This window comes from Prionailurus viverrinus, chromosome A3 (assembly GCF_022837055.1).
Source record: "Prionailurus viverrinus isolate Anna chromosome A3, UM_Priviv_1.0, whole genome shotgun sequence".
In the NCBI taxonomy this organism is placed as follows: Eukaryota; Metazoa; Chordata; class Mammalia; order Carnivora; family Felidae; genus Prionailurus; species Prionailurus viverrinus.
In genome coordinates, this window is record NC_062563.1 from 66,653,010 (window position 1) to 66,673,824 (window position 20,815).

The following is a 20,815-nucleotide window of genomic DNA, read 5'->3' on the forward strand; positions in this document are numbered from 1 at the left end:
AATAACAATTAAAAAATAACATTTTTAAAAGCCCAAATGGTTCCCAGATTCTTTACGGGACTACAGCTATGACAGCCATACATCCCTGGATTTCCGTTTTACTCTCCGTATTAAACACTGTATCATCTCTTTCTAAAAATTATTGAAGTGCCACCAAAATATCTATCAAAACTCATTTCTCCTGAACCTCCTCTTGTACCTGAATTTGGCACAAAAATACTTTAATCAGTCCCTGTTGTCTTGATTTTTGTTACTGTGACTGAAGGACTTTTTTCACTGGACAGGTATTACCATGACTAAAGTAGTCTAAATAGACTAAGAGGAGGGAGATAGATAGTGGAGGGATGTGGGTTGGGTTATATTCCCCTTCTTTACCCACTATTGTGTGCCGTGTAGTCTTAAAACTTGTTGAGTTTAATTTATTTCTAATAAAGTATGAATTAAGTCCCATTGAAATGAACCCCAGGAATTGTTTCAATTATTTTGTTTTGTGGAAATTTTGTAACATATACTGCTTGACATTAAGAGGGCCATTGACTATAGTCCTTAATTTTTTTTATATATGTAAATTTTTGTAGTAATGGAATTTGACCTCTGATTTTCCATAATTTTGATTTATAGCTTATCCTGTTAGATATCATTTTTCAACAAAAGCTCTTTAACTTACAATAGTTATAAAACCAGTTTTAGGGGCGCCTGGGTGGCGCAGTCGGTTAAGCGTCCGACTTCAGCCAGGTCACCATCTCGAGGTCTGTGAGTTCGAGCCCCGCGTCAGGCTCTGGGCTGATGGCTCAGAGCCTGGCGCCTGTTTCCGATTCTGTGTCTCCCTCTCTCTCTGCCCCTCCCCCGTTCATGCTCTGTCTCCCTCTGTCCCAAAAATAAATAAACGTTGAAAAAAAAAATTTTTTTTTTTAAATAAAATAAAATAAAACCAGTTTTAAATTGTGATTGTCCTTGGGGGAAGGAATGACTTTTTAGCTTTTTACACAGCTATGCAGGTGTAAAAATATGAATGAAAGCTTATAATGGATGATGAACTTGTAATCTAGAGTCAGTACATAGGAAATTCAACACTTTTTTAGTCCTGTGTAACTTTATATAAAGCCCTAAAGTAATGGACTTGTAAGTTAGGCCTCAAAGAGTTTCAGCTAAATACATTTCCAAAAATTTAACAACAAAACAAACAGAAGAACCTCAAAACTGACATTGTAAATATTAAGATAGTTGAAATGCTTTCCTGATTCTTCTTACATGGACTCATCTGTGAATCACTATCAGTATTTTTTTCTTTGCAGTATTACAGCCGCCCACATAACATTCTCCATGTCAAGAAAAATCTACTTTCTATCCCCAAGGGATGTGGAAGCATAATAGTCTTTCTTTAAATTAGAATATTTTGTCACGATGTAGTCTAGCAACAGTCTCCAGATTAGGAATGGAGAATGCACTAAATTTCATGCTCTGTGAAAATGAAACCGAGGTTCAGTGTTAGAAACAGCCTTCTGTAACCTGGCAAGTCCATGTTTTCTACATGTCCCACTTGTTTTTACAGAGTATAAAGAACTGTATAAGGAGATAATAAGTGGTTTTAAGTTTGGTTGCTTTCTAAAATGGACATTTTTCAGGTATAGCTGAAATAAATAGCTACAGAATTTATCTTATAAACATGGAGAAGAGAGACTTTTGGACTTCTTGAATACTGCTCTTCTGATGTCCACAGTGACATACTCTAGACCAAGGTCAGTAAACTTTCTCTGTAAGAGGCCAAATAGAAAATATTTCAAGCTTTGCAGGCTGCATGTGGTCTCTGTCAAATATTCTTTGTGGATTTTTTGTTTTTGTTTTTTTATCCCTCTAAAACTGTAAAAACCGTTCTCAGCTAGGGTCCATACAGAAACAGGCCACAGGCCAGATTTGGTCTTTGGGCTATCATTTGCTGACCCCTGATCCAGATCAGTACTTTCCAGCAGAAATATAATTTGGATTATATGTGTAATTTTTAATATTTTTAGTAGGCACATTTAAAAAGTAAAAGGCAGGGGCACCTGGGTGGCTCAGTTGGTTAAATGTCTGAATCTTGATTTTGGCTCAGGTCATGATCTCACAGTTTGTAGGTTCAAGCCCTGCATCGGACTCCAAGCTGACAGTGCAGAGCCTGCTTGGGGTTCTCTCTCTCGCTCTCTCTGCCTCTCCCTGCTCATGCTCTTTCTCTCTCTGCCCCAGCCCCACGCATGTACACACATGTACTCTCTCTCTTTCTCAAAATAAATAAATAAACATTTGAAAACATCATTCAGGGGCACCTGGGTGGCTCAGTCAGTTAAGTGTCTGACTTCGGCTCAGGTCATGATCTTGTAGTTCGTGCCGAGCCCCACGTCGGGCTCTGTGCTAACAGCTCAGAGTCTGGAGTCTGCTTCAGATTCTGTGTCTCCCTCTCTCTCTGCCCCTCTGCAACTCATGCTCTGTCTCTCTTTCTCTCTCTCTCTCTCTCTCTCTCTCTCAAAAATAAATAAACATAGGGGCGCCTGGGTGGCTCAGTTGGTTAAGCACCCGACTTCAGCTCAGGTCACGATCTCACGGTCCGTGAATTCGAGCCCCGTGTCAGGCTCTGAGCCATCTCAGAGTCTGGAGTCTGCTTCAGATTCTGTGTCTCCCTCTCTCTCTGCCCCTCCGCAACTCATGCTCTGTCTCTCTTTCTCTCTCTCTCTGTCTCTCTCTCTCTCTCTCTCTCTCAAAAATAAATAAACATAGGGGCGCCTGGGTGGCTCAGTTGGTTAAGCACCCGACTTCAGCTCAGGTCACGATCTCACGGTCCGTGAGTTCGAGCCCCGTGTCAGGCTCTGGGCTGATGGCTCAGAGCCTGGAGCCTGCTTCCGATTCTGTGTCTCCCTCTCTCTCTGCCCCTCCCCCGTTCATGCTCTGTCTCTCTCTGTCCCAAAAATAAATAAACGTTAAAAAAAATTTTTTTTTTAATAAATAAACATAAAAAACAAAACAAACTTCAGGGCTCCTAGGTGGCTTAGTTGGTTAAGCATTCTACTTAGCTCAGGCCATGATCTCACAATTTGTGAGTTCAAGCCCCGTGTCAGGCTCTGAGCTGTCAGCACAGAGCTCTGACAGCTCAGAGCCTGGAGTCTGCTTCAGATTCTGTCTCCCTCTCTTTCTGACTTTCCTTCACTCATGATTTCTCTCTCTTTCTGTCTCTCTCTGTCTCAAAAATAAACATTAAAATAAAATTTTAAATAAGCTGCTGGCACTTATCCTTAAAAAGAAAAAACCTCATTCATAAAAAAGTAAAAAGCAGATGAAATTAGTTTTAATAATATATTTGGCTAGTTATGTCCAAACTATTTATCATTTTAATATATGGCACCAGCCACATTTCAGGGGCTCAATAACCCATGTATTGGACAGCACAGCTCTAGATGACGAGCTACTGTGAGGGCTGTGAACTGGTGCCAGTGTTGTTTGTTAACAGTCTGGGACAAGTTAAGTATAGGAATTAAAAAGAAGCATTTAAAATATTCTACAGCTATTGATAGTTATTTTATGTCTATTCAATCTAATAAGATTGGCACTTGTATTTCATATGTCTTTTTTCACATTTCACTTTTCTAATGTATTCTTAGAATGTCTTACAAAAGAATCTATTTGTGAAATTAAAAAGAAACTGCCTCTTCATTCTGGGTAGTTTAAGAGGCACTGCTGTAGATAGTCTTTCCTAAGATTCCATAGGCCTCTTGTGTACATGGCAAAAATGAAACGAAGAGAACCAGTGATGAGATTGTGGTGGGTGGTGTACTTAGTTCTGCTCCCATCCCTCCAGCCGCTACAGAGCAGTGTCCTCCTACTTAACGTCTTTCAGAGCTACCATTGGAGCCCATGTCTGGAGTAGGTCAGTGGTTTTCCGGCTCGACTCTAGGATCACCCAGGAGCTTCTAAAAAACAGCAGTGTCCAGGCCCATCTCCAGACCAATTGAATCACAATCTCTCGGGAGGTGGCCTGTGTATCATGTAGTGTAAAGAGCTTTCCGGGTGATTATATTATGCAGCCAGTGTTTATTGTGTGGATCCTTCACCCCAGGGGAAAAAAAAATTGCTGTTTTCTCCATTTGGAAAGAATCACTAATCTGGGTAGGGGGTTTTCTGTGTGGTGTACTATTCACTCTCTGTAACAGTGAAAAGAGGGCTTTCCAGTTAAATATGTCAGGTTGAACATTGGCATGTTAACTTTACTCACTCCTGGAACCTCGCTAAAATTAAAGGAATAAAAAAGGTATAAGGGGGGCACCTGGGTAGCTCAGTTAGTTGAGCGTCCGACTCTTGGTTTAGACTCAGATCATGATCCCAGGGTCGTGGGATCGAGCCCCATGTTGAGAGAAGATTCTCTCTCTCCCTCTCTCTGCCTCACCCCTGCATGCTGGTGTGTGTGCTCTCTCTTTCAAATAATAATTTAAAAAGAAGGCATAAGGCATAAACCCATAAGAAAGCAAATGAGAGACTGAAGTAATAATAAGCCTGATTGATCAACTGGTTTTCAGTAGAAGCAGGTAGCTAGAAATTAACAGAATGGAGAAAACAGATATAAATGGCTGCAAACAAAGATATTAAAAATAAGCAAAGCAATTTATAGTGTTGGCTCAGAAATTAGAGGAACCAGTTAGCTCAGAAGGTAAGGGTGAAATATGAAGCTGAACATAGGAGTGTTGGAAAGTCTGTATGTTTCAGATTCACACATGCCCTCCTTTACCCTTAGCAGTCAGGAGACTACTGCTCTTTTTTACCAGGGTAAAACTAGAGGTTAGAGTTTGGAGAAATTTAATCTAAGAGGTCCAGTCAGGACTGAAGTGGAGTATCTTTTGAAAATAAGGACACCTTTTTAAAAATAAGGACTAAGCAAAAGTCTGAATATTGTGGTTAAAACCCTACTATTCTCCTTGTCCTGGTCTCAGAACATGGCAGTCAGGTGGACATGTCCCAGAGAGGAAATTGGAGTATTTCTCTCCAGGGTAAGCAGCCAGGAGACAAGACTTACAGATCCTGGCATTTGTGGATTTCGTAATAAAAAACCAACTCATTGCCTCCTCACCTTGTAGGGAAAGCCAGTCATTTTACAAGTACCCAACCCAACCTCCTGCACCATCACGTAGACAGAGCTTCTGATCAGCGTGTTAGTGGCCGCATCATCTGTGATGGACGGCTGGGACTCATCAGACACTTGTGGAAAGCCTCCAAAATAAAAAACAGAGACCTAAAGATTTAAGGAGAAAAAAGAAAGAAACAGATAAAAACATTTAAAGTGTTAAAAAAAAGAAGAAAACATTTGAAAAATTTGTATCCTCTGAGAAATGAAATATTCATCCAAGAAGCTAGAATAGAATGTTATTAAAAAGAACATTCAGAGAATAAGAAAAACGGTCTTGGAAATTAAAGCTGTGATAGGAAACATTCTAACTGCAGTAGAAGTGTTGCAAAGTGATACACCAAAGAAATCTTCCAGACAATAGAAAAGAAAAAGAAATGCAATGTTGAAAAGAAAATATATATAATCAGAAGATGAATCTAAGAGGTCTGCTGTCCAACAAAAGGACTTTTAGGAGGGAGGGACGGGGGCAGTGGGAAGGACATGGAAAGGACACGATGAATGTAAAAAAGGCCCAGGCTAAGGATAAAAAGAAGAAACCACAACTTCTCACAAAATAAAAACAGGTCACATAAGAGGAGACCAGGAATTGCTGTGATCATGGACTTTTCACCTATTGCCCCTCTGTATATTAACTGCTATATACCTAGCAGTATGCTTATAATAAAGAGTAATCTAATCTGAAAGTGTATTTTATGATTTCATAGGCATAAATTCTCTATGTTGGCATCATTATTAGTCCAAGAGCCCTTTCTGTAAGAAACTAGAATGAAGCTATATAAAGTTTATTTTTTATTGTTGTCTTAGCCCTAGTCAATGTCTTGAAAAATCCAGCTATTTATCACAAAGAGCGTTAGGCACAGTTGTAGAAAGGTCAGCTCTAATGCCTGTCACCACTGTAAGAAAAACATTCCAGCAGGATTGTAAACTATGAAGAGTAAAACATAATGAGATAATAAACATGAACAAAACAAAATTCTGGGGAAAAAAGTACCATACTCATTAAAATAGAAAGTATAGAACTTTTAAATAGAAAATAGAAAATAGAAAGAAATAGAAATAGAAAATAGAAAAATAGAAAATAGAAAGAACTTAAAAAAAAAAGTTTCTGCTATCCTTTGGTGACAAAACCACTTGATTTTAAATTTACATTTTTCCATTTCTTCTAATGTTGACTTTTAGGTTATTGAAGGAGACAGTGTGACTGTCAGTGTTAGAGTCATAAAATAATTTGTAAAGTGTGATAATCTGCTTTTGATTTTTTTAAAGGAACAAAAATAAGCCAAATTGCATATTTTTTATTTGTTTTGTTAATTACTGCGGTATCATAGCTTTTTCTATTACTCTGTTATCTCCAGGCTTTTCCAGGATTAAGAATTGGGAAGCTGAAAGACACCTTTCCTTTTAAATCCAAATATTCTCTTTCTTTCCTCCTACTTTCTTTTCTACTCAAACTGCTTCTTCAAGATTGTGGATAAAATTCAATACATTGCAGAATAGGAAGGGAGGATACTGAATTTTTACAAGTGGTTTATCTGTAAGCTGTAGGTTGCCAGATGAGTGGAGTATAGCAGTTGGTAAGTGAAGTCAGGAAGATTAGGACTTAAAGATTTTTGAACTAATTTTAATGTGTTACACAAATGTCCTGATTTCCACTTCAGAGTAGTTGAATACAGATATGTTTCAACAATACAGAACATATCTTCCCTTTGTAGTACTTGAGCCAGTGCCTGAATTAGTTGTAGTAAGGAGACCAAAGTCGGTGTCATAATGACATTAGGTTGATGCGTGGGAAAAAGAAACCAGAGTTTAATTGAGAGGGTTTGTTTCCTTTCCCATGAGATCTGAGTATTCTGTCTGAAAGGAAATGGCGAGTGAGGACTAGCTTGACTAGTGGTGCTGTGAGTGCCATGAAAGGGCCAGAGACCTTACCACTACCAGCATTGTTTGCCTCACCACTTTAGCAGGGCAAGGGAGGGCAGATTCCTGACCCACATCACTGAAATTTCCAACGATAAGGGCGGGGTGGGGGGGGGGGGGTGTGTATGGGAACTGCCTGTTTTGTTCACACATACCACCTAACTTAGTGTTCTCTCTTCCTATTTTGTCTTTAGATCTTATAATCAATGGATAAAGTGGGGAAGATGTGGAATAACTTCAAATACAGGTGTCAAAATCTCTTCGGTCATGAGGGAGGGAGCCGTAGTGAAAATGTGGACATGAACTCCAACAGATATCTGTCTGTTAAAGAGAGAAACATCAGTATAGGAGACTCAGCTCCTCAGCAACAAAGCAGTCCCTTAAGAGAAAATGTTGCCTTACAACTGGGATTAAGCCCTTCAAAGAATTCTTCAAGGAGAAACCCTAACTGTGCCACTGAAATTCCTCAGATTGTTGAAATAAGCATTGAAAAGGATAATGATTCATGTGTCACCCCAGGAACAAGACTGGCAAGAAGAGATTCCTACTCTCGGCATGCCCCATGGGGTGGGAAGAAAAAACATTCCTGTTCTACAAAGACACAGAGTTCATTGGATACTGATAAAAAGTTTGGTAGAACTCGAAGCGGACTTCAAAGGAGAGAGAGGCGGTATGGCGTAAGCTCGGTGCACGATATGGATGGCATGTCCAGCAGAACTGTGGGAAGTCGCTCTCTGAGACAGAGGTTGCAGGATACGGTGGGCTTGTGTTTTCCCATGCGAACTTACAGCAAGCAGTCAAAACCCCTCTTCTCTAATAAAAGAAAAATACACCTTTCTGAATTAATGCTTGAGAAATGCCCTTTTCCTGCCGGCTCAGATTTAGCCCAAAAATGGCATTTGATTAAACAGCATACAGCCCCTGTGAGCCCACACTCAACATTTTTTGATACATTTGATCCATCCTTGGTTTCTACAGAAGATGAAGAAGATAGACTTCGAGAGAGAAGACGGCTTAGTATTGAAGAGGGGGTTGACCCTCCTCCTAACGCACAAATACATACATTTGAAGCCACCGCACAGGTTAATCCGTTATATAAACTAGGACCAAAGTTAGCTCCTGGAATGACCGAAGTAAGTGGGGACAATACTGCAATTCCACAAGTTAATTGTGACTCAGAAGAGGACACTACTACCCTGTGTCTACAGTCTCGGAGGCAGAAGCAACGTCAGGTGTCTGGAGATAGCCATGCCCATGTTAGCAGACAGGGAGCTTGGAAAGTCCATACACAGATTGATTACATACACTGCCTCGTGCCTGATTTGCTTCAGATTACAGGGAATCCCTGTTACTGGGGAGTGATGGACCGTTACGAAGCAGAAGCCCTCCTTGAAGGAAAACCTGAAGGCACATTCTTGCTCAGGGACTCTGCGCAAGAGGACTACCTCTTCTCCGTGAGCTTCCGGCGCTACAACAGGTCCCTGCACGCCCGGATTGAACAGTGGAACCACAACTTTAGTTTTGATGCCCATGACCCATGTGTATTTCACTCCTCCACTGTAACAGGACTCTTAGAACATTATAAAGATCCCAGTTCTTGCATGTTTTTTGAACCATTGCTTACTATCTCACTAAACAGGACTTTCCCTTTTAGCCTGCAGTATATCTGCCGTGCAGTAATCTGTAGATGCACTACATATGATGGAATTGATGGGCTCCCTTTACCGTCAATGTTGCAGGATTTTTTGAAAGAGTATCATTATAAGCAAAAAGTTAGAGTTCGCTGGTTAGAACGAGAACCGGTCAAGGCAAAGTAAACTCTCTTGCCCCCAAAGGGCACTAACTAGATCTGCTTTTATGTGCATCAGACAGTACACCTATAGCAAGCACACGTATCAGTGTTAGGTTTTTTCAGTACAGTATGTAGGCTTAGTGTTAGTATCTGTCAGATGCAGTCTGCTGTTAGTCAGGTAAACGTGGTGCCTGTTGAGACAACAGAAGACAGCTACAGGTGTTCAGTGAGGCTACAAAAACACTTTGTCGATTGAGCTAACGGTTTGGTTTTTAATGACTGTAGTAATTGAGTGAGGCAACTCTGGGGCATTTGCTATGAAGAATTCTATTTCTTACTGAAGAACAAATTATTAATATTGGATGAGTATTTCAACAGTGTGACTAATGTTTGAAATTGTTATTTTTTCTAAGAATTTTTCTATAACCTTCCAAAAGTAGTGATGTTTGTAGTTACTATAAATCAAGCTTTGGAAGTCCAAAAAATAAAGACTGCCTTCCTTTGAGAAAAAAAAAAAAATGCAATTTTCTGGCCACAAGGGCATAGTGCAGTTCACTTAAGTGTTGATGTAGTTTATAGTCAGTCCCCTGTCTCTTCTGCAAAAGGTACTGTTAAATAAACCAGGTTTTCTAAATAGTTCTTAAAATTTCAGGCTTACAAAGTTGGTAGTAGAATTTTATTTAAAGGCCTTAGGTATTTTTTTTAATGAGTGCTTTAACTTAAAACACATTGGGAATAGCTGCAGTGTAGTCCTGTGTGTGATTTTTTTTTTAAGTTAACACACGCATTCTAATCATTCATTAGTTAAAGTTGGATCTTTCTGTGCCCATGATGAGTTTGTGAACCATGAAGGAAATGAGACTAAAAGATGCCCAACCAAGTCAGATAACAATAGCTACAGTGGTTGCTGATGTTGACATTATTGTTAAACTGTAATGAACAGTTTGGATGGCAGTATTTATATCTTTGTTGTAAACTCTCGTAGCTGAATTGCTTAAGTACAATTTATAGAATTTCAGTGCAGTTAATTTCTAATGGAAAATCTGAAACCTACATTGCAGATTTAAAAGGTACTGTACAACCATTGTATCTGTAAATAACTTTACTTAGCACCTTTTTGTCACTTAGAATAGTATGCAATACTACTTGAGTGAGCTATTTTGGAAGTAATACCAAGTTCTAGTGTTTGCTTCTTAGTAACGAACTGAATTTACAGTTCTGTCCTAGACATTTTGCACTAGTCGAATCCATTCTTGTGTCTTTTTGTTCATGTGCTCTGTACCACTGGTGAGTGCTCCTTGGTTTCCTTACCTGCTGCTACAGAAAGTTCTTTTACATCCTGATGGCTATTGCCAAGGCCACAAAAAAAGAAAAGCTATATTTGTATGCAACACTAACCCTTTGACTGCTAATGTACGTTTCTGCTTGCTGTGCCTTGTTATGGCTGCTTTTTTGTGCTAATAAAGTACGTTTGGTGTTCTCCTTGTATATCTGCTGTTTTATACATTTGCAACAATTTCTCTTATAAATGCAATGGTATTGGGGTTTTTAAACAAGCATTACCTGACAACCTACTATAGTTAATGCAGAATTACTGTACAGTCTAATATTGACTTATTCTGAGTAAGCAGATTCTAAATTTAATGCTATTCATCTTTCCAATCATAATCACATACACTGTGGAGCAGTATCTATAGTTACTGCACATTACTGTACAGTTTAGATTATAACACAAAATGAACAGAGAAATATTGACTAACCTATTGATTTCTCTGCTTATAAATGAAAGATTGAAGCTATCAATGACGGTTATAATAAATGAAGATCTTTAGTCTCCCACTTTATCAGAAACAAGTTAAATGAAGTCTTGTGAACTAAGAATATATCAGTGCCATTTATTGGTTTGGGGACCATTTTTATTAGTTATAAATGCCCAAAATGTAGAACTTTAACCAAAGACTTGTCCATTTTTAAAGCAAAATGGGGATTGAGGGGACTTATAATTCCTGTTATTTCTAATAGAAGTCCCTGAAGAACATATACCAAAGTGTTCGAGAACGTCATCCAAACCTACTTTAAAGCATTATGTGCAATTAAGTTGTTACGACATAATTATATTACATAACTGTTGGGTCCGTTTTCTTGAGCTTATAATGTATCTGGAAAATAATCTCTTGGAAAAGAAAAAAGTCCTTACTGATTATTGGAGAAAGATTATATATGCAAGCAAGATCTTGTTTTAAAGAGGAAACTTGAAACTCCAAGAAAACACTTGATGTTTTATATGCTTGTAGCAAATTGATGTTCTAATTGTAGTTTTATAGAAAATATTAATGCTTTTATGTATTTCAGAACTTTCATATGTTAAATGGAAATTGTTTTAAATGTGTAAATATTTGAGTTTTATGTGAGCATGTATACACTGTGCTAAAAGTCACATGTTCCAGTTTGTGTGTAATATTAATATGCAACCTTTGGTTTAAAATTTTTTTCTTAAAAGATTAGTGGCTTACATTTTAAAAAAGAAAAATCACCAGCATGAAATTGCACCTTAGTCTATATTCACTGTGTCTTTTTCTGAATCCCACTGTAGCCTGTCAACTAAATTTTTGTTTTCATGGTCTTTTTCAAGTGCATTTTAATACAAACCAGGAAATTCTTTAGAAGTTTGGACACATCTTCATAGTAAAGTAATTAACCCAAGGAAAGGTTGGTCTGATTCCTATCCATTCTCATTCATTCATTCATTCATTCTCTCTGTGTATGCATATACATATACACACATACACACGTGGATGTATACACATACGTATATACATTTATGATGTTAATATTACTTTAAACAATAATATTGCCATCTGATTTAACATCATTTAGAGGCCTTATTCTTGTGTATATATATACACATACTATCCTTGTACCATTCAAATTTGATTATCCACACCTAAAGTTTAGTCTTGCTGATACAGTCTTATTTGTAATACAGTCCCCTTACAACAAGAAAGCATGCATCAGTTATTTTCTGGCTAAACACAGTAAAAAATTTTTGAAAAAGAAACAGCTTGGTTTAAATACAGTTATTAAGAGTCATTATTAAATTTATATTTCTTCAACAAAAATTGAGCCCAAATAATCCTACTCCACAAACTGTTCTGTGTTCTTATGGTCCATTGGAATGTTTATATAAGATTTATAATGGCTTGAGCCATAAAAATTGAAACTTGAATTCTGTGCTTCACTTTGACAAAATTCAGAGTTTATGAACCTTTTTACTTGATGTTTTGATCTGGTTGCTATTCATTTTTATCCCAAGCTTCCTTTGCTCCCTGGCACTAAACACTAGTTTGGTAACTTATTATTGAGACTGGTCTTAGATCTTTTATTTTTGTAGCAAAGAAAGCTATAAAGTTGCTTTTTGGTAGAGGCCCAGAGGCTGTGAGTGAGTCAGCACTCCCCTAGGAAAGAGGCAGAGCCTGTGTCCATCTCTGGGAGTGTGTTAACACAGGGAAGCTCACACCAGTTTCTCCACTGTTTCTGTGGCCCAACACATGCACTTTACCTAGATGAAATTAAATAAGAATGCACACCAAGGGCTGGCTTAAAGGTGAAAAAAAGTCTCCTAAGGGGACAATACTGCATGGTGTGTGTATGCATAAACAGTGTATATCTATGAGGCTCAGGTTTTGTTTCCTATTTTTGCAACAGCTGATACCAAACATAGACTTCTAAAATGTGGTATGTTCTGAGGAGATTTGGGGTTGGCATTTTTGTGGAAAGTGCCTGGTTGTTGTGTTTTGTTGTTGTTTTGAAGTTGGGGGTGGAACGGAGGAGTTGCTGTTGCAAAGTATGGATCAGTTGGAACAACTGTTTTTATGCCCAAGAGGCTTGATTGAATATTTAGATTCTTTTCAGCCAGTCATTCAACAATTATTTATTGAAGACTCATGTGCCAGTCACCATTTTAGGTGATTGTTATACACTGGGGTACAAGACAAATCTGTAGGATCACTGGGAAATAGTGACCTTGGATGACAAAAAGAAAATAACCGAGATCAAAGAAGAGAGCATTTTGATGAAAGAAACAATGAAACTAAAAATCTGGAAGCAGGAATGAGCTTATATGATGAGAAAGAGAATGGCTGTAAGACCAGAGTCCAGTGAGTGTGGTGGGGAATGGCAGGTGATAAAGATTGGCAAGGGCTGGACTGCTTCAGACTGTGAGCGCATTGAAAGGAATTTATATTTTCTGAATGTGATGGTAAGCCATTGGAGGGTTTTAAGCAACAGATGACGTGGTCTGCTTTCTATTTCTCTAGTAGATTGAGAACAGCCTATAGTGGGGTAAAATAAAGGAGACCATTGAAGTCATCTAGGTGAGAGATGGTGAAAGCCTGAACTGGGGTGGTATAGGGAGAAGTCAGATTGAGGATGTCTCTTTTGGTGGTAAAGCTGATAATCTGGTAATGGATCATATGGGAGGAAGAAAGAAATAAAAAATGACTGATTTTTTATTTTTTTTAAGTTTTTTTTTTTTAATTTTTCTAATGTATGTTTATTCTTGAAACAGAGACAGAGCACGAACAGGGGAGGGGCAGAGAGAGAGGGAGACACAGAATCTGAAACAGGCTCCAGGCTCTGAGCTGTCAGCACAGAGCCTGATGCGGGGCTCGAACCCACGAACTGTGAGATCATGACCTGAGCCGAAGTCGGACGCTCAACTGACTGAGCCACCCAGGCGCCCCAAAAAATGATTGATTTTGAGCAAAGGCGGTGATGCCATTAGTTGAGATTTCAGAAAACCAGTGGAGGAGCAAAATGGAGGGTGTAAATTGAATTCTCCCTTGGATATGTTGAGTTTTGAGATTTCTATTAGTTACCCCAACAGAGACATTGAGCAGGCAGTTTATATATGAACGTAGAATTAGGGGAAGAAATAGGGGAGTCACGTTATGGATAGTATTTCAGACCGTTGGACAGGATGGCAACAGGTAGGAATTTTGCATGGGACTAAGTATTTCTTTGGGGAGGGTAATTATGGCAACATTTATCTTAGTTTGTCAATTCAGGATTCTGTATCATTAGATTCTTTGAAAATCTGAAGGATTTGGTAGAGGTGGAGGATTTCACTTTTGAAAAAGTTTTTACTTACTGGAATCCTAAATCTTGCACTCTATTTAAAGTTTTATCCATATCAAGTTGGGTTGTCATGCTTCCTATGTCAAATTAGCTTGTGTATCTTTTTTTTTAATAATTTTTTTAATGCTAATTTTGAAGAGACAGTAGGGGGTGGGAGGCAGAGAGAGGGAGACACAGAATCCCAAGCAGGCTCCAGGCTCTGAGCTGTCGGCACGGAGCCTGACACGGGGCTCCAACCCACAAAGCGTGGATCATGACCTGGGCCGAAGTCAGATGCCCAACTGACTGAGCCACTCAGGTGCCCCTGTGTATCTTTTTTAGTATGGATTTTTTTATGTGAGAAATGCCAGTTCATTATGCAATATTTAGGAAGGACTGAAGATTATAAAGAATATGTGCCCCCCAAATTTAAAATCAGTCCATGTTGTCATTTTCTCTATCATTTCCCATCACCAGCCCCAAGCCTGCCTCTCCTAACTCTCATTTTTGTAATCTTCCAAGAGGTAACTGCTGTCAACATTTATTAATTATCCTTCCACTATTTTTTCATGAGACTGTACAGTGAAAGGTTTGAAAGTTTATAAGATATGGATACAGATAGGTGATAAGATATAGAAAGAGGAAGACAGTTGTAGTCCTTGAATTATTTGGAGAATGGTATACAGATTCTACCCCTTATTTGAAACAGCGGGGGCTTTACATCTTCAATCCCTTCCAACTCTTGAGGCAGATCATTCAGTGGGTTAGAGTAACTGACATTGCAAAGGCCCAGTCACTGATGGTTTCTTCAAATAAAATTTCAGTAGGAGAACCCTTACCACATGGAACTTCTAAACTAGTGGGGACACAGACAAATACATAAATGTCTAATGATGACAATATATGGAAATAGACGAAGCAAAAAGTAATTTTAAAAAACGTGCTTACATGCTTGACAAGGAAAAACAGAAATGATCCAAGTGGAGGCGGGATGATTTGGTGTCTTAGGTCTGTTTTATCACAAGACTGTCTAATAATTGGACTTAGCAGATGGTGGTGGGGAAGCCAGGTCTGGAAGTGCGGTGATGACTAGCAACTAATGAAGGGCAGAATTGAGGGAGAAGAACCTGTTGTTTGTGGCATTTGAATGTGCCAGACTGAAGAGTCTGAATTTATCTATCTACTATCTTAAGATAGTATTAGAAATTATGCCAGCAGCTGTACAATGGATTATAACTGGGAGAGAGACAGGAAGCCCTGTGAAATTTGCCTAGATCAGATTTCTAGCACTAGAATTAAACTGAGGAGTACATCTGAAGCTGTAAGAGAAAAAAAAAAAAATAGCTCAGTTTGGGGTAAAGAAAGGCGAGCAATTTGCTTGCCTAAGAGATCTCGAGTTAAATTTGTCATAGTTTATCCAAATTCATGCAAATCATAGGAAGCCAAGCTAATATCTCCCATTTAATATAATCTGCATCCTATCTTTTTAAATATAGCAAAATATAGATAGTATATTTTTGAAAGGCAGGGTTTTTTAATGCAAAAAAATGATCAAATAAGGACAGCTTTATCACTCCTAGATATACTTTCATGGAGAAAATGGGAAAATTAAGTAAAATCTAAAAGAACATCAAAAAAGTTTTGCTTACCTGACAAAAAGCGCTATGAAAGCATGGCAAAAAGGATTGAAGGGGCGCCTGGGTGGCGCAGTCGGTTAAGCGTCCGACTTAGCCAGGTCACGATCTCGTGATCCGTGAGTTCGAGCCCCGCGTCAGGCTCTGGGCTGATGGCTCGGAGCCTGGAGCCTGTTTCTGATTCTGTGTCTCCCTCTCTCTCTGCCCCTCCCCCGTTCATGTTCTGTCTCTCTCTGTCCCAAAAATAAATAAAAAACATTGAAAAAAAATTAAAAAAAAAAAAAAGGATTGAAGAGAGAGTTCGTGAATTTAACCACCCAAATGCTATCGTGACTGAGGTAGTTTTTCTCATTAATTTTAGTAAGTGTAAAACTGCATTGAATTTTTATTTAATACTCAAGGTTACATTTAGAAATGTATAATATTACCACCTGACTATTTCTTTCTCTTGGGGTTTACTTATCCCTGACTGGAAACCCAAGATTTTAGGGTATTTTTTTTAACTTCAGGTTAATTTATCATTACACTAAATGGTTACTCTTTTCTCATCTGTTTTAAAATACATACAATTATGTACTTCGTCCTATCTTTTATAGCTTCTATTTTTAGGATGAATTATTTAAAATTTATAGGGCTTTTTTAAAACCCCTTATCAAAATTGAACTGTAATTGACTGAAAACCTTGTCATCTAATTTTATAAATATTTTGTAGGTGCTCTTGAGTGCAATTGAGACACTACTGAATTTTAATGACATCTCGGGAACAGAGAAATATTTTGGTATGGTAGTTCCAATACTGGATGATATAAATTTCTAAATCATATCTTTAAAACACTGTCTTAGAGCAATTTCTTCCTGAATGATGATAGGATTAGAAAGCCAAAATTAATTTCTAAAATTTGGCTATGCTAAATTTAATATCCAATAGTCAGATAGTCTGAGAGGCAGTATAATTTATTGGTGACATGAACAAAATAAATGTAAGAGTCTACATCTGATCTATAAACACTTCTGTCAGAGGCTGGGTGATATACCTAAAATAATCGTAGAGGCAAAGCTGCCAGAATAGCTTCCAGGCCCAGGAAACCATATCTAACCTGATGCAACAGATTATTCTGCACTACATAAGATTTACCTGAGCTGCCTGTGTCTAAATCCTCTACATGTCTTTGACACCTGACCTACAGGGGTTAAATAACTTGTCCAAGGTCACAGAGAGTGAATGTCAGAGCTAGATTTAAACACCGGTCTGAGGCCAGAACCCAAACCCTTATCCACTATATTTTTTGGATACTAATATTGCTAGCCATATTCATGGCTCTTCTAACACTGTCATTTTTTATTGACATCTCAAGAGGACAGTAGATTTGCAACAACTGATAAAAATAGATTATAAACCATTGGTAAAGTGTTGAAAGAACAGACCAAGGAGAAAGGGTCTCCTTATTCATATTCTCCAGTTCATTATCTGGGGAATTCCCCCGACTGTTTACCCAACTTTTTCTAGCACTACTCTGCCCCTTGCTCACTACTCTCCTGTCACACTGGCCTTTCAATGGCTCCAGCGCTCTGGTCTCTTTCCCATCTCAGGGCCTTTGCACATGTTGCTCCCTCCTGAAATTCTCATCTCCCCATGCTTCCACGTAGCAAGACATTCTTTTTATTCTTTACACCTAAGCTTAAATGTCACCTCCTCCGAGAGACCTGATGACGCCATTTAAAGGAGATTTCCTTCCTATTGTTCTGTGTCTCTAACCTGCTTTTGTTTTCTTCATAGTCTTTATTACAAAAAACTTGCATATATTTTATTTGAGTTGTTGGGTTTTGACTCTCCCTCTTGAGAAACTGAGAACAGAGACTGTGTCTATTTTGTCTGCTGTTTTATTCTCATTGCCTAGCAAAGTGCTTAACGCAGGGTAGATCCTTAATATTTGCTAAGTGAGTGAATGAATTAATAATGCACTTATATTTATTTCTCCACTTTATTGACAGGAATATCATGAAAACCTTACTGCATGTTCTTCTACAATCTAGATTGCTCTACCTATTTTCATAATCTATTAAGTTATTTTGTAATATGAGAAAAGGTAAGGTTAATCTGACATGAATTGTTCTTGGTGAGCCCACGCTGGTTCCTGGAGATTACCACTTTCTTTCCTAAATTCTCACAGGCCCTACCTTTAGTAATCCATCCCAGAATGTCACCCAGGATTATGTCAAGTTCATTGGTCTGCAGTTTGTGAAACCACCTGCTTCCCCTTTTTTAAAGGTAGGAATCGCCTTTCTCTAGTCTTCCAGTGCACCTTCCTTCCTCAATACCTCTGATGACTCAGCCTTCAGAGCCCTTATTTGGCGACTCTTTGTTCTCAGGGAAAAAAAAATTGACCTAGGCCAGGATATTTGAACATATTTACATTAACTGGGTATTTTCCTAGAATCTCTTCACACGTTTGGACCATTGATGCCCTCTTGCCAGCATTTCTTCTGCCTTTTTCAGGAAAGGCAAAGTGTAACGGGAATCGGTAACTGCGCTTTCCATTCATCCATTAACATTATACCACTGACTTTTTATCATCTACTTAGCTCATACACTACTAAAACTGTGTGTGTGTGTGTGTGTGTGTGTGTGTGTGTGTGTGTGTGTTTAAATCAAAATACTTTCCTAGTAATAGATTGTATACCTTCTTCAGTGCATTTGGATCATCTTTAAATATGCCACAGCTGTGTAGCAAAAACAGGTGACTCTCAAATAATTCCTCTTGAAAAGCTTGCCCTTTAAAACGAAGTACACCACTGTAGTAAATGCTAAAAGTACAACTAGATATTTAAAGGAATGAAGAGTACGATCTTTGATTAAAAGAGAAAGTTGGAAATAACACCAAATCTGAAACTTTAAAAAGTTGTTTCAGAGTATATGTAATACAAGTAATATAGATACAAAAAGCACAGATGGTGTTTTCTGCCTGAACATTCAGAATGCAGGGCCCCAGGAGTGAAAAAACTAAGTAGACACTTCTCTACTTGTTTTTCCCCTTCATCTGTGTCCTTAATCTTGTTTTCTTACTGAGTGTCCACATCATCTTCCTCCTTCATATGTTCAGATTTTTTTAAGCATGCATTTTTTTTCAGTCTTTGGGTAGCTTCTAGTGAGTTCCAATACAAAGAAGGCATATATATATATATATATATATATATATATATATATATAAAATTACAAAAGGTAAAAGTGCCTTTATACTAACACCTTAAAGCTATTTAGAACTTCAGTAAAGCCACAAAAGGACACTGCTTTGGAAATGGAGAAAGTTTCTAAGTATGCTATAATGTTTTCGAATGGATTGTGGTTAGAGTCTCAGTTCACTGAACCAAACCTCTAGTGAGTAGACTGATTGATGGAAGATTACTAATCCTTCAGTCCTTGTTAATTGAGTGAAGAGATTCAAGGGGACTTAAAAGCTCATGTTTGGAAGAAATGCAGAGACTGCTCTCTCATAGTTTGGGCCCAAAGCTGTCCATCCAGGTAGCTTTAAAAAAGAGACAAGGAAATAACTAATCTGATGGCTTTGCTGTGGCGAATGGGGGAAACCCATGAATGATATCCAGAACAAATGAGTGCTGGAAACACTAAGGCAATAACCATGGAGTTGGATGAAACTATATGTGAAAATACAGACCCTAGTTACATGGTACTGAAAGTCATTTAAAAAAGAAGAAGGAAAACAATGCCCTTGAAGGAACATTGTACGAGGTCTGATGAGATTTTTAGAGAGTTGGCATGTGGTGGTGGTGGAAGACTCGCATTCAGGTTGAGGAGCCACTGCTCGTGTCATCTTGGTCAAGTCACAGTTCTCTCTTGGCCTTTGCTTCTTGTCATGAACAAAATACTGTGGCCTTCTTGAAGGAAGTTCTTTATATAGCATTTTTCTTCTAAGGAACTAAAATTTATTTCATAGCTGTGTAGCTGTTGTCAGACTGCCTGGGCTGTGCCTCGGCTCAGCTACCTACTAACAGGTAAGCTTCTTAACTTCTCAGGCGTGGTTTCTTCATCTGCCTCATCCACCTACCTCATGCTGGTGTGGAAATGCTACGTTGAATAGTCCTTGAGACGTGCATAGCACAGTGCCTGGCATGTAATACGTGCTCAATAAATGTTGTGGTTGTTTCCTCGATCCTTATATCCATCATTATGATTCCATTAGTAGAAATGCAGAACTGAAATCAAATTCTTATCAAAATTGGTCTGTCTTTTTTCTGCTGAAAGCATGGCTAAAATATAAATTCAGCCAGCAGTTCTATATACTGTTGGCCACGTATGTGATCTTATTGAAGGACGTAGTCAAAACGTTGAAACATGATCTCTAAATCTTCATGGGGAAGAAAATCTATAAAACTTCTTGCATAGAAAATCACTGGGAAGCAGATAGAATGAAGCCAACCATGATTCCATTCAGATTTTATTTCAGTGCTCATAAGATGTTTCAGTCTTCCATAAAGCGAAATAATTTATCCTTGAAATTAATAGTATAGTTATTATAAATTTAGTTCATGTTTTTACATCCTCGTAGAAATGTGGCAGTAGACATAGAAGAGATTCATTAATTATTTTTCTCCAAATGCACCATTCCGTTTTATAACCTGGCTGTGACTATGGGACCAGGACACACACACACACACACACACACACACACACACACACACACGGCATGGGGTATGGCTGCAGTATGCCATAAGACCTGTGGTAGCCATCTTGTACCAGTACAGATGATCACACCTGTGTCATCCCGTAGGAAATCCACATTGTTATCAACTGCTGCCTGACACCTTGAAAACCAATGTGGCTCCTTTCATGATTGAGGTTTCTGGAAAAACTCCCTAGTGTCCCTTCAGCTAATCTGTTTGGGGCCTCCCCATTTTACATATGGAATCATTGCTAGTTATGACTGCGGCCTTCTTCAGGGCAAAGAATTTATTACCATCATGTTTATCAGCTGTACCCCTAAGTGCCCAGCTCACTACTTGGCTCATGGCAGGCACTCAGTAAATATTTGTTGAAAGAATGAATTAATTTTCAAAAACAACTCAAGTATCTATTGTACATATATTTTAAAAGTATAAGACATGGTCTTTTCCCCTAAAATTTTATTCTCTTCGATTTGAAAGAATTGAAGAACAAGATGGCATTGTGTGGCTTCTTGTTTTCCCTTGCCTTAT

At 38.3% G+C, this 20,815-nt stretch overlaps 1 protein-coding gene across 7 annotated transcripts in view; it reads left to right on the forward strand.

Annotated features, from left to right (window-relative positions):
• Window positions 1-12,132, forward strand: part of SOCS5 (suppressor of cytokine signaling 5) — a 67,115-nt gene extending 54,983 nt beyond the window's left edge. For 6 of the 7 annotated variants that reach the window (XM_047853269.1, XM_047853270.1, XM_047853272.1 and 3 more), the window contains one exon: window positions 7,258-12,132. In XM_047853269.1, the coding sequence (XP_047709225.1) occupies window positions 7,270-8,880 (1,611 nt within the window). In that variant the 5' untranslated portion in view covers window positions 7,258-7,269 and the 3' untranslated portion in view covers window positions 8,881-12,132. Of the gene's footprint in view, window positions 1-1,508; window positions 1,740-7,257 lie in introns of those variants that run through there. The other variant, XM_047853271.1, reaches the window with a different exon arrangement.
• The last annotated feature ends 8,683 nt before the right edge of the window (window positions 12,133-20,815 follow it).